The 13534-nt window shown below is 36.4% G+C and overlaps 1 protein-coding gene across 50 annotated transcripts in view; it reads left to right on the top strand.

Moving 5' to 3' along the window:
- MYCBP2 (MYC binding protein 2) overlaps positions 1–13534 on the top strand; it is a 208207-nt gene that overhangs the window by 123157 nt on the left and 71516 nt on the right. For 37 of the 50 annotated variants that reach the window (XM_075088952.1, XM_075088876.1, XM_075089190.1 and 34 more), the window contains 7 exons: positions 34–121; positions 3607–3659; positions 4967–5139; positions 5479–5623; positions 7917–8129; positions 12051–12106; positions 12527–12642. In XM_075088952.1, coding sequence (XP_074945053.1) covers positions 34–121; positions 3607–3659; positions 4967–5139; positions 5479–5623; positions 7917–8129; positions 12051–12106; positions 12527–12642 — 844 coding nt within the window. The remainder of the gene's footprint in view (positions 1–33; positions 122–3606; positions 3660–4966; positions 5140–5478; positions 5624–7916; positions 8130–12050; positions 12107–12526; positions 12643–13534) is intronic. The other 13 variants (XM_075089039.1, XM_075089209.1, XM_075089200.1 and 10 more) reach the window with 1 other exon arrangement.

The raw sequence follows: 13534 nt of genomic DNA, 5'->3' as shown, positions 1-13534 counted from the left end.
AAAAAGAAGCATGTGTTCTGTTTCAATTTGAAGGGTATTATTCAGCTGGAGAAAGAATTGGCCAATTTAGGAGGATCATGTGCAGCAGCTTTGATGAAGAAAGATCTAGCGCTTCCTATTGGTAAGTCCTACTCAAAAAACTACCTTGTTATTTCATCATTGTTTCAGGTTTCCTGAATGAATACTACCTTTAATGTTGCTTTCAGTTAGAGATGATCATACAAAATTGATTCTTAAAAACTGAACTAATCAAGATAATAAAGTGGTGGTGTTTTCTGCCTACACTGTTGCCTTCATGTGTATGGGGAGGAGGGAAACCTGGTTTACAGTTTACAGTAACCCCAATGCAGTTTTAAATGTAAAGAAAAATATGAGTTTCTGAAAAGTAATAAATACAGAGTTTGAATTAGAAATTTTTAATGATGCAGCCATATTCTGTGTAATAGCGTTTCTCCTAATTAACATTAGCATATAGGTAAAATAGGCTCATAATCTATAATAGGTTATCTTTGATCATTTTAATTTAAGAACAGAAACAAGAGCTCAAATATTGGTAATGAGACTGGAAGTGTGTATTAATGGGCGGGGGGGTATTGATCAGTGTGCAGTTAGAACCACAAAACCTGATTTGAATTTTCTAACCCAGTATTTTGCTTGTGTATTGAATGTGCAGATTTCTTACTTTATGTTGTAAATAGGCACCTCAATTGCACTGGTAGATCTGTATTTCTCTCTCAAAAGTACAGGTAATTCTATAGTTTAAATAGTGCCCCTTTCTGTTACCCTCCAAACAGCTGCATTAACAACTTAGTTTTGTTGACTTCCCTAGCACCCATTTATCCTGCTGTTCTCCTATACAAAAAAGAAGCTGAAATTGAAAAGCTTCTAACTTCATTTCCCAGGTTTTCTAATACTTCATATTTCTTTCTAAAGAAGTTCTTTTGATTGTGTTCTAATTTTGAACGTCTAAAAAAGAGAAGGTGGGTGGTACATAGATTGGCTTTACATGCTTTCAGATAGAAGGAATTTGAAATAAAACACGCAGTTAAGTTACCTATGCAGTCTTAGCCACCTATAAAGTGGTTCTGTACAATCTGTGAGAGGGGAGGGATAGGTGCATTGCCTGTAAAGAGATTCCTGATTACTGACATAATTACAACTGATTCATCTGATTGTTTCCTTAACACCAACTCAAGGACTTCAGCCAAGTCTGTTAGCGTTGCTGGTAATATTACAAAGCTAATGACAAACAGGCATCGTGTGTGTGTATTGTTTCTCTATGAGAGCACTGGACCTGTGAATAAACAAAACTGATGAATTACAGGCAGCAGCTATAGTGTTTGCAGATGTAAGCAACTGCAGCCTTTTAAAGATGGATTTTGGTTGTCTGTAATTTTGCTTTAAGTGTTTTGCTTGGTGTCTCAGAAAAATGCCATGGCAGGAAAAGAGGTAAAATGTGATTTTTCTAGAGCAATGTTTAAATGGCTTAATATCAGACTACTTTTCCTTTTTCTGCATTCTAGATTGTGTATCTTCTACCTTTTGCTGGAAGTGAAATGGTGTAGTAAAAAAAATAACCGTATTACTGCCATTGATCATCTGCAGAGCAGTATCTTATTCATGGAATGCAGTGTCCTTTAAGAAAAATCATATAAAAGACTGTCTTGTAATGCATACACGCAAGAAGGCCCTTTGTGTTAGACTTTTCGTACTTTACTTTGTAATTTCTACACCTTTACTTTTGTTCCATGTGTGGGTGTATACAGACTAAAGAAAGTAACCTACAAATAAGGCTAACTCCAGAAAAGAATTAGCAGCTTAATTTACAATGCCTGAACTTGGCATTTAGAAGTTAGGCATCTATACGTAAGCTAGTAGCTCTAACCTTCTTTTAGAGTTACTGTAGACATCTTCAGAGGATGTTGCATGTCATCCTAGGATGAAGATGTAAAAAAAATTAATCACCCGAAGGAGGAGCCTGTTCCTCCTCCATTTGCCATAAAGGTATCTTGTAATACCTAAGTCTTAGCTCATGATCTCGTGCTTCACTGCCAAAAAGTAGGTGAAATAAATCCTGCTCTACATCCCAGATACTCTTTAGATGTCTGGATCCAAGTCAGTGCTCTTAAAACCTGGAAATTTTAATGAAGGCAGTAAGAAACTTCATGAATGTGGCAGAATTTTAAGAAAATTAAATAGGAAGCACATTTGAAAAGTCTTACCAGGTACATTTGTGGAAGGTTGTGCAAAGGGCATCTTAGGAGTTAAAAAACCCAAATGACCAAACAAAAAAAACAAACCCCAACCCAAACTTGTCTGGAAACTTTCTGTCAAGGAAAGTAGAATTAACTGACTTCAAATCATAGTTAATAGTTGTTACTGGCATCCTTGTAGGACCCTTCCATCTTTGGCTTTATTTGCATGATTTATCTTGGTCTGTTGACTTTAAGGAAGTTGTCCTTCACAAAGATTTTTGCATTTTAATTATTATAGTGGGTATATTCTGTATACAAGTAGCCAAATACCTGTGTAAGTATTCCTCTAGAACCATTAGGGGGGAAAAAAAGTCTTTTGAAAGGGCATCAAGAAGGTTTTTAGCATATTTTCTTCCAAAGGAAGATCAGACAGTGGTTTCTTCATGCATTAGTAAAACTTTATGCTTCAAAGTGCACCCAGATACTCTTTGAGTTACCATGTTCAAAAGGCCATGCTTCTTCCTTGCCAGTTCTCCAAGATTATAATTTAAGATGCTTCTTCCCAAGAGGGAGATCTGGTCTGTGATCCAGATCTAACTTAAACAGCAATGTGGAATTGATCAGTATATTTAACATTATTAGTTACTAATTCTTTCAAACTTTGGTAGAAATTATTTCTGAGAGCAGAGTTTTTATATATCTTTATTTGAATTTTAAAAATGCCTTAGGACTTGATTCTTCTAATTCCTCTTTCTTCTTACCAGTAGAATTGCCTGACTTTTGAGAGTAGAAATATGGTAACGTTGTCTGGTTTACTTTTCTTTCCTGTTAAAAGCTGTGTTTGGCAATTCTGCTCACCCTGGAATCAGACTTTTGAGTTGCATTTGTGAGGAAGAAGTATTGTATAATAGAATGTATTTGTTTTATGTTTTAGGAGGAATCATAATTTGCAAAATTGTGCAGTGTGTATCAGATTTTCATATACTGTTACTAGGGTAAGGTCTTAAAAGGGAGCAGGTTATGTTTGTAGGTACTGCTTTCCAGAAACCATCTTGACCTCTCAAAAGCTTTTTCTGAAAGTGTCTAGTCACATCCAAAGATTTACCATACATACTGTCTTGGAGATAAGAAGACAAGTGCCAGGGTTTTGGTTTGTGTAATGTATACTGTTTATTTGCTTTTGCACTGAACTACACAGTAACTGCATGTTTACAATGTTACTTGAAAATATTAATCTTTCAACTGCTGTTTAAAAAATATTATGCCTCACCTTGCAAACTTAGGTTTTGTGATCTAAAAAGCCTCACTAAACAGAATTGAATTTCACATTTCAGCATATGTAGGTAAATTTCAATATTACTGTTCTGAAAAATAAGTTTATTTGTTGTGAAACTAAGTTCTATTGTTACAGCAGGTAATGAATTTGAAGAAGATCTTGAGATTCTTGAAGAGGCTGCTTTGCAGGTATACCGTTGCTTTTTTTTATTTATTTCAACATACTTCAGCATGTAATTGCATTTAAATTTTTTGACTGCTACGGAAGAAAATCACTTGTAAGGGTTTTATAATAGGAGGGAATTGGGCTTGTTATTAAACAGCTTAAGAAAGTCTTCCAGTAGTTTAGTATTTACATTAAACCTTTTTAAAAATAAATCTGCTTAGAAAAAAAAAAAGGCAAAAACTAATAGAGGAAGTTAGATGACTAAATATATTTCAAAATATATAGGTCTCTGGCTTAGATTGCATGATTTAACAAATTTTAGATGTTAGCAAAACTAATCCTGCACATGTCTTTGTAATTGCAGAATTAAAATAACTTTTTCAGTTGAACAGTAACATTTATCAAGTCCAAAATAATATGATTGCAGTGGTCCTGGATTGATGATACACTTTATTTGTTGTGATGGGAGCTAATGCTGGTCAGTAGCTCCGTACCTTTATAGCTCCTAGCTGATGATGCGCAGTGAAAAAGGAGTTTTCACGTTCTGTCTCTCTCCCCTAATTATCTTCAGGGCAACTTTTGAAATTTAGTTTTCACAGTACTTGCAAGGAAAATGTATCAGTGCCACAGTACAACACCATTGCATAGACCTTAGATGACAGAAGAGTAAACGGAAACTGTCTACAAGGAACCAGATGTTCCTTGAAAGAAATATTTTTTCAGTAATGTGTTCTTGGACCCATTGTGTTCTAATTCAAAATGTGAGCTAGGAGTGTGCACACGAGTAATGGGTTTGTTTTCACTTTTAGTTCTGTCTATTAAACATTTTATGCATCTTCCCTTCCCTTCCCTTCCCTTCCTGCAAAGAAGGGATTTCTTTTACTTTGTCTTACTCAAAAATATCTTGAGATCTATCTGTCTGTAAGTTATCTCTCTAGCCTTTTTTTTTTATTTTGGAACACGCTGATTGGTCAGATATTCAGAACGGCTCTCTTCATTCTTCTGGTCACAGTTCAGGAGCTTAGGATACTCTTAACATGGAAGTTTGTGTTACCTTATTCTTTGTGACAGAAATTCTCTTCTCAACTCGAGTTCATTTAATCTCATTTGACATAAACTATTGTTTTATAGACTGAACTCACTTTTTTTAAACTCCGATCAGAGTAGTAAAGTTTATCCACTCTCCTCTTACGTGAATGGTTTTCAGTGCCCAGAATGTCTGTGGCAGTTGTCATATTGTGGGAAAGTGTCTATGTGTAAGATACTGAAAAGCTGTTTTGTCTCTATCCTTTCATCCCCACCCCAACCCCCACAAAAAAAAAAAAAAAAGGTGTGCAAATCTCACTCCGGCATTCTTGGGAAAGGCTTGGCACTGTCTCACTCACCAACCATTTTGGAAGCTCTTGAAGGAAATCTTCCACTGCAGGTACAAAGCAATGAGCAGTCGTTTCTGGAGGATTTCATTGCTTGTGTGCCAGGATCAAGTGGTGGACGACTTGCAAGGTAAAAAGTTCATGTGCTGCAGGAATAGACCCATTACTTTATAGTTGTAATGTTTAAGTTTTGCAACAAAATAGAGTATGTTAGTTAGGTGATAAATTTGAAAACCTGTGCACTCTTGCTTGTCTATACCACAACCGATAGAACTTTAACAGTTGCATCAAGTATTAATTAAGTAAAACTATTTGACCATATTGTTTCCATTAATAACCTATTAGGTAAAAGCATTTAAGTATTCAGACCTTCTGTGTCCTTTCTTCGCTGGAAGTTGTGCTTGTACAGGGTAAGAATTTATGTTTGGGGCCCTCTAAGAGATTTTAATAGTGTTTGTCTTTGCTGTAGGTGGCTTCAGCCAGATTCATATGCTGATCCTCAAAAAACATCACTGATTTTGAATAAGGATGACATTCGATGTGGTTGGCCAACTGTTATTACAGTACAAACAAAAGACCAGTATGGGGATATTGTTCATGTTCCTAATATGAAGGTAATTTATGGTCACCTTGGCTGTTGTTATACTTCATCATTCCCTCTTTTAGTATTAGTTGTAGATATTCCACAGAATACTCCCGTACAGGGCAGAAAGTGGCATTTGTAAATTCAGCGTAGTCAGACTTCCTTACCTCTAAATCCACAAAATTATCAAATTCTGTAGTATGCCAGCACAGAATCACAGGTTGGAAGGGACCTCAGGGATGAACACCTTTTCGTGCAATTTATAGCTTCTCTGTAATGAGTTACACGTGTGTAGTTTGTGGAAATAATCAGTTGTAGATGATGTTTGGTGGTGATTTGTAAGGTGACAAGAATCCATCGTTTAACTTGTAAGCCTGGAAAGAGTATTATAAATTTTAAACTGAATAAATGTGATAGAAAAAAGAATGAGAAGCACATTGATGGACCATTTTATAGTCGCTTTATTTTAGACTAGAACAGCACTTCCCCCTTTCCTGACCCTTTTCTTTTTCTAATATTTGGAAGTTCCTGTAGCCTCTTTTAAAATTTTTTTCTTTTCTTTTGTGGTTAAAATACTGTAAAGGGAGTATTCATGACAGTCTTGGGTAGAATTGGAAAACTCTTGCAGGCTTTGGGGTAAAACCTATGGGAAATGTGTAAAAGTTAGCTGCTTCATTTGAAGTAGCAAAGCGTACAAACAAAACAAATGGAACAAAAATGTTTTTCACGTTGTTTTAATCAATTCGGTTACATATGTATTTTTAAAGCCCGCTATTACTCTGGAGTAGTATGAATATTTTCAAGACTTGCTTTTGTTCAAGCCCAAAAGGAGGTGAAGTACCTTATACAAAAGTATAATGCCTGTCATAAGAACTGTCAAATCTATTCTTTGTATAGGATGTAATAATCAAGAGTTATCTTATAGTGTGTTGTAAACTCATTAATGAACTGTGAGTCTACAACAGTAAAAAAAAAAAAGAGTCAGTAATAAACGCAGCTTGCTTGTGATTTAAATGTGTGGTTACTGATTTAAGCATGTCAAAGGAAGTGGAAAATTTTTTAAGCAGTGATTTTACTTCATCAATCAGAAAAAGGCTATGTCAAAATATACACATCAAAATTTTTGCTGGATTTCTTGTTTAATTACTATTTTTCTTCACGAATGTATCAAAGTAACATCTTAATTCAGTTTAATCATGCCGTTGGACTTATTCAGTGTGCAGTATGCTGACATAACTTGCAGTAAATTAAAACGGCAAAGGATCAAATGATCAAAGGACTGGGAAGCCTGCCATACGAGGACAGGCTGGGAGAACTGGGTTTGTTCAGCCTTGAAGAAAGGAGGCTCAGAGGGGATCTCATCACCATGTACCAGTGCTTAAGGGGTAGCTACAAAGAAGATGGAGACTCCCTTTTTACAAGGGATCACTGGGAGAGGACATGGGGGAATGGACACAAGTTGCTCTTGGGGAGATTCCGATTGGACACCAGAGGGAAACTTTTCACATTGAGGACAGTCAAGCATTGGAATAATCTCCCCAGGGAAGTGGTTGACTCGGCCACGTTGGACACCTTCAGGAGTCGTCTGGAGAGGGTGCTGGGCCATCTTGTCTAGACTGTGCTCTTCCTAGAAAGGTTGGACTAGATGATCCCTGAGGTCCCTTCCAACCTGTGATTCTATGAAAACACCAAATGAAATCTGAAGCAATTAAACACATTTTATTGCAAATTTAGGATGACCAGTGAGTAAACTTATTTTCCAGATAGTCTGTTCTTCCTCAGAAAACTAAATACAGCTGTCTCTGTTACCTGGACTAACAGTGGTCTCTGGTACCTCTGAGGAGAGGGGAAAAAAAAATAAAAGTAAAATAAAATATGCATTAGAAGTGCTGATATAGTATGTTGGCAAAGCTAGCCAAGATCCAATCTGGCCACTGCTGATCCAGATCTAGCAGGCCCTGATGACTCACTCTGAAACCTGTGCACGCATTTGGAAGGCTCTCTTCCCTACTTCATAGCATTTTCTGTTGTGGGAAAACTTAGCTAGGCATGCCAGACTCCGTGCTGCTTCCCAGGGAGTGCTCTGGGACTGGCAGAACTGACACTGTCCCTTACTCATCAAGTCAGTTGGGTGCTTCTCTCCTGTACATTGACATTTTTAAGAGATGCTGTGCTTGGCTTTGGAAAGTGTTACGTGTAGACCCATAGTTTTGACACGGCTGGATTTATGACTCCACTTTGTCACTGTACCTTATCAGATCTAAAAGAACATGTGCATGTGTTTCCTCCCTAAATAATCTTCTGTGTGCCATGTCTTACTGCAGGTAGAAGTTAAAGCTATTCCTGTTTCTCAGAAAAAAACGTCTTTGCAACAAGAACAGGTTAAAAAGGTGCAAAGGATACCAGGGAGTCCTGCAACAGCTGCTTCTCCTAGTAGTGATATGACCTTTGGAGGACTTCCTTCACCAAAGCTTGATTCTTCTTATGAGCCAATGATAGTAAAAGAAGCTCGATATATTGCTATTACAATGATGAAGGTAAATTGCTGTCATTTTTGCAATATAACTATGCAATTTAGCATTCAAAGTGTGTAAAGGAATGCAAAGGAAAAGAAAAAAGTATATTTCAGTTTGGTCACAATATAAAAATACATTAACTACAAATTACTTTGATTATATTTAAGTTCAGCAGAAAACTAGGTGCATCAAAAGGGCCAATTGCCTGACTCTAAAGCTGTTATAAACTGGATTAGCATTATAAAAAGAAAATTTGTCTTTAATTTTTATTACTGATTAACAAACTAGTCTGAGTCACCCAGGAGAAATGAAAACAGCTACTGAAATGGTGGAGGGGAAGTCAAACCAATGTATCTGTATGGAGTTGGAGTGTTGCTGTGAATCTATATTAAAAACTGTAGCTGGTGAACATAGGGAAGAATGGGAGCTCAGCATAGTAAAAAAGACCCTATGAATGATTCGTATATCAATGCATAAATATTAAACGTCTGTTGAAATTAGCCAGTATCAAATGGATGAGCTCAGAGACTTTGCCAGCAACAGTTTTTGAAGAGGTGGAAACTGAACAGTTAGTATTGACTTGAGTATATTGTAGAACCCGTAATATATTTACATATATATAACATACTGACCCAGTTATGAGATGTGATATGATGTTTAGAACTAGCGGTAAGACAAGAAGACATGATTAATTAGGAGTTAGAGAAGGATAATACTTAATATAATAAATATGGATTTATTGCAGGGGCAGGGGGAATCAGCAAACTAGTGTCTTTTAGAGTATACAGGGTTGTTTTCTACAGAGGAGAGTGCTGGCGTAGCTATGTGTACATAGTGCAACTGGCTACTAAATAGTGTCTCAATGGATCAGTGAAAGAACTATGAAATAAATATGGTGTACAACAAATGGTTTAAAAACTTGTTAAATCACATGTCTGAAAAGATATTTAGAACCAGGGAGTGTCTATCAAGGAGACAAGTGTGGTTTGCTTGTTGGGTCTATTTTTTGTGGAGTTGTTTGTTTCCACTGACTGTGGAACAAGTGCAAGGTGTCCAGAAATTAGTCTCTAGACTTGATGGGCCCTTTGAGTGAGGAATGCTTGATGTTAGTTAGTTAACTTGTAATAAAATTTTAACTTGATTCACGCTAAGATAAAATGAAAATGCACTTATTCATTTAAAGTCATCTTAGTAGATAATAACAGTACAAATGTTTGTAAATATAAAAGTGAAAAAGTAAAAGAGACAAACCAAGGTAAAATACAAAATGTCTCTCTCTCTCTACTTGAGACATGCTTGGCTTCTACATTTAACACCTTTTTGGGGTGTCTTCCAGAGGTTCCTTTCTGATTAAGTCTTTTCCATTCAAAACTTTAACTAAATCTTTTTTTTGCGTGTTTGTTTAGGGTTTTTTGGGGGGTTTTGTGGTTTGGGGTTTGTTTTATTTATTCTGAAGAGAGCTGATATTTTGCTGCTTAAATTAAGGACTGTCTGACATTGTGGGAAATGCAGATGTGTTCCCCGCTTTTCTTGATTAGCTTATTAACAACTGTACTGATTTAAGAAAGTGTAAAAATTCTCTTCTTCGTTCCTTCCCTGCATTACCGAGCACACTCATTTCAGTGTAAAATGCAGATGTCCCCTGACCTTTTCATTTTATACCAGCCTGCATGTTGCATCAGTACTTGATAGAAAAATCCAAATACAATTAGAAATGGTAGCTTCTCACCTCATGACAATAAATTGACATGTTTGGGGGACTGATACCCAAAACAGCATCTTGTATAGAGACCCAAAATGGCTGATCTGCATGTGTGTTCAAATGTTCTTTGGTTTTGATTTAACATGGGAATCTAACTCACCGATCACTGCAGCCCAGAGGTATTCTTGCTGAGGTACTTCATGCAGTTCTGGAACTACCATTACATACTTCTTATGGGGCTTTTCAGTGCAGTCATTTCACAAGAAACTCTGAAAGTAAACCCTTTTGTCTCTACTGGGAATCAATGGAAATACCACCTCAATACAGAGGGAATTTTTTGTTCACTTTGAGTAGAAGGGAAAAGGATCCAAAATTCCACTGGTAAATCCACTGGGCTAGTTTGCAGGTTTTGACCTGGAATACATTTGCTTTCTTATCTTCACATGGTCTTCAGTGCACTGTCTGCTGATCTCAAAACTACTGTACTCCATAGATCTTCAGATTTCCTCCAGCTAAGCACTAGTCAGCCATGTCCACAGTGGTAAGACAGGCAGTGTTTGGCCTATTGGTGGCAGCAGCAGCAGTTGTTAGGTATTCGGGCCCTTTTTTTTTTTTATGTTGGCAGGGCAGTGCAGTCTTGATTGCATCTTGTGCTATAGACAGTGTACGCTTACTGGTAGGTCATGAGATAGAGGATGTTTCAGGGCATTTATCCCTTTTTCTGCCAGATGACAAAGCTTGGTAAAAGATTTTCAAGAGGATTCTTTGTTGATGAATCTAGAGAGGTCTGACTCCCCTAGGCAAATAAGTAGGATTGTTCTCACTACCTGCATTTGGAAGCTATAGGCATAGGCTACAGAAAGCATTGGACAAGTCCTGGGTCACAGGCAGCTCCAAGTAAAAACTCCGGAATCCCACAGATTTCCGCACGTTGGTGGACAGAGCTCAGATTATGTCAGATAAGGCGATTATTTGCATTGCTTGAAGTGTCTCAGATTTTCTCTGCTGGGAGCACAGTGAAATATAGCCTTTTTAACTGGTGTGTTATATACTATATGCCTTATGAATGGCATATGGCTGCTTCCCAGCTGTTTTCTAAAGGAGTTTTCTAAATTTCAATTAAACTATTTCATGTTCTACAGCATTCTCTGAAATTCTTACCCCCATCCATGCTCAGAAGAGATGTATGAACTCTGTCTTTCAATTTACAATGATTACTGAAAAGCTTCCTTTGTGTTTTTGTTTTTCAGTGATATGCTTTTAGTTTATCATGATTTGTTTTATTTCTAAGGCAGTAATTCGTTAACAGTTTAGGCTCATCTGTCCCATCTATCTTCTGGAAAGCTTACATTCTCAGGCTATACTAGGGAATTAAACTGGCATAAAGTATTTACTTCTATAGTTTTAAGGTTGCTTTTATACTGGCTCAGTAGTCTTAGCGTTCTCAAGGGAGGTTATAGAGAAGGCAAAGTCAGACTCTTCTTGGACTTGCACAGGAAAAGGATATGGGGCAATGGACACAATTGGTGAAAAGGAAAATTCCGGTTACATATTAGGAGGAAAAAAATTACAATGAGAGTTTTCAAACACTGGAACAGGCTGACCAGAGAAGCTGTAGAATCTCTGTCCTTGGGGATATTCAGAACTTGACTGGATACACCCCTGAACAAGCTGACCTAATTTGAAAGTTGGATGTAATTTCTGAAGGTCGCTCTGAGTAGGGGGGTGAACTCTATTACCTCCGGAGGTGTCTTCCAACATAAATTGTATATTTCTATGGTACACAGAATTATGAGAGCAATATGGTGATACCATGCCAGCACAGACTTAGATTGACTTAAGTCATCATGGGGCTGTATCCCTTAGATACTATGTGGATATATGTGCCTACAAGGAAGTTGAAAACTAGCTTACTAAAATAATTCCAAGGATTTTTATGCAAGTGAGATAGGAAGAGATTCGAATATTTGACTGTGAACAATGCTTTTGTTAGCAATAAGAATATTTATTAGCTAAATAATGGCAATTTAAAGGGAAAGTGAATATACTTGTTTCATGTATGCGTGTGTGTTTCTCTTTCTGTGTTTTGGAATTGGTTTCTGGTTCCTTTCTTGATGCTTCTGGTGAGTGTAAAATTAGATTAGTATGTTCTTTGAGAAAACACTCTGCTTTCTTTTATTCATTACTTTAGTATAATTGGTAACTGTTGATTTTGTTTGTTGAATTCCATCTGCTTATAGGCATATGAAAATTATTCTTTTGAAGAACTACGCTTTGCTTCACCAACACCAAAGAGGTAAATGGTAAAGAATTACTTTTCAATAGGGACTAAATTTAATATGTCCTGTCACTTCTGCTTACACTCAGTCACAAGCCTTGACCGCCCAAATAAATCCTGTCTAAAGGTGGAAACAGTACAAAAATCGTGTATTATTTTGTTTTCTTAAATTTGGAGATTCTGTTTAAAATCTTTCACTTAGGTGATTTAATGTTGATTCCTTATTTGTAGTATCTGCTCTTTGAATGTTTCTTTCATCATTTGCTATAAATAAATGCGGTAACAGAGGTTTATAACTTCTAAATAATATGGGATTAGTACATTGAATGGGGAAAAAATGGTAGATGATCTGAAAGGAAAAACTTTCCAATAGATTACAAACTATTTTCAAGAAGACAGTAATTGTTTAATGATTTTAATTGTTTTGTTTATGTCCAGACCCAGTGAAAACATGTTGATCAGAGTTAATAATGACGGTACATACTGTGCAAACTGGACTCCTGGAGCTGTTGGTCTCTATACCATCCACGTTACTATAGATGGCATTGAAATAGGTACTTAATTTTCACTATGTTTAAGCAGAAATTTATATTATATCCAGTTTGTATACTGCTAAATGTACACCTTAGTACTCATAAGGTTTAGTATTAAAATTCATAGCAAAATCTAGCACCTGGCTTTTGGTTCAAAAGCTTTCTAATCCCTTCTTCTTTCTCAAAAGAAAACTGTCCACAGCTATTCCCCCCTTGAAATAAGAATATATTTGGCAAATCATGTATTTATAACGTGGTTGGACTCCAAGACTAACAGAATTTCTTATTCTCTGCTCTCAGCATTGCAAGAAAAATTTCTTGTTTCAGTGATGAGAGTGACAGAGATGTATAGTTAAAGGAAAAAAATACTGAAGAACCTAGGAAAAGAGAAATTTTCCTGACCATGCAGGAGAAATGTTATTTTATTCTGTCGACAACTGAGGAAGTGTGGTCTTAATTGAAACTCTACCCTAAGTTTCAATTATTTGTCTAATTTTAAATGCTTTGGGTTTCTTCTTTGCTGAAAATCTTTTAGCTGTATTTTGTCTGTCTTGCTGGTCCTAGGGACTATAGTATAAGATAATATAGTATGGTATGGAAAGATTCCACTTTAAAATTGTTTCTTGAATTGTCCCATGTTAATCTTACTGGTGGTATGGTGAAGATGGTGGTAGAGACATTGTAGTTAGGCTGAAACCTCACAGGAGGCTTTAAGCCAGTTCACCTGGACCAGCAATTCCTACTTCCCAATACTGTACAGCACCTTTTGTAAAGTTATATTTATAAATACACGTACACATAATGTACATAGGATTGGAATGAGATACTCAGTTTTGTGTTACCTACAGAAGATAAAATTAATAAAAGAAAGTTATTAATAGTTATCTTTGTTTTTCAAACCAGAACATTTTCA

Source organism: Phalacrocorax aristotelis, chromosome 1 (assembly GCF_949628215.1).
Source record: "Phalacrocorax aristotelis chromosome 1, bGulAri2.1, whole genome shotgun sequence".
Lineage (NCBI taxonomy): Eukaryota > Metazoa > Chordata > Aves > Suliformes > Phalacrocoracidae > Phalacrocorax > Phalacrocorax aristotelis.
This window is presented reverse-complemented; position numbering and strand designations above follow the sequence as displayed.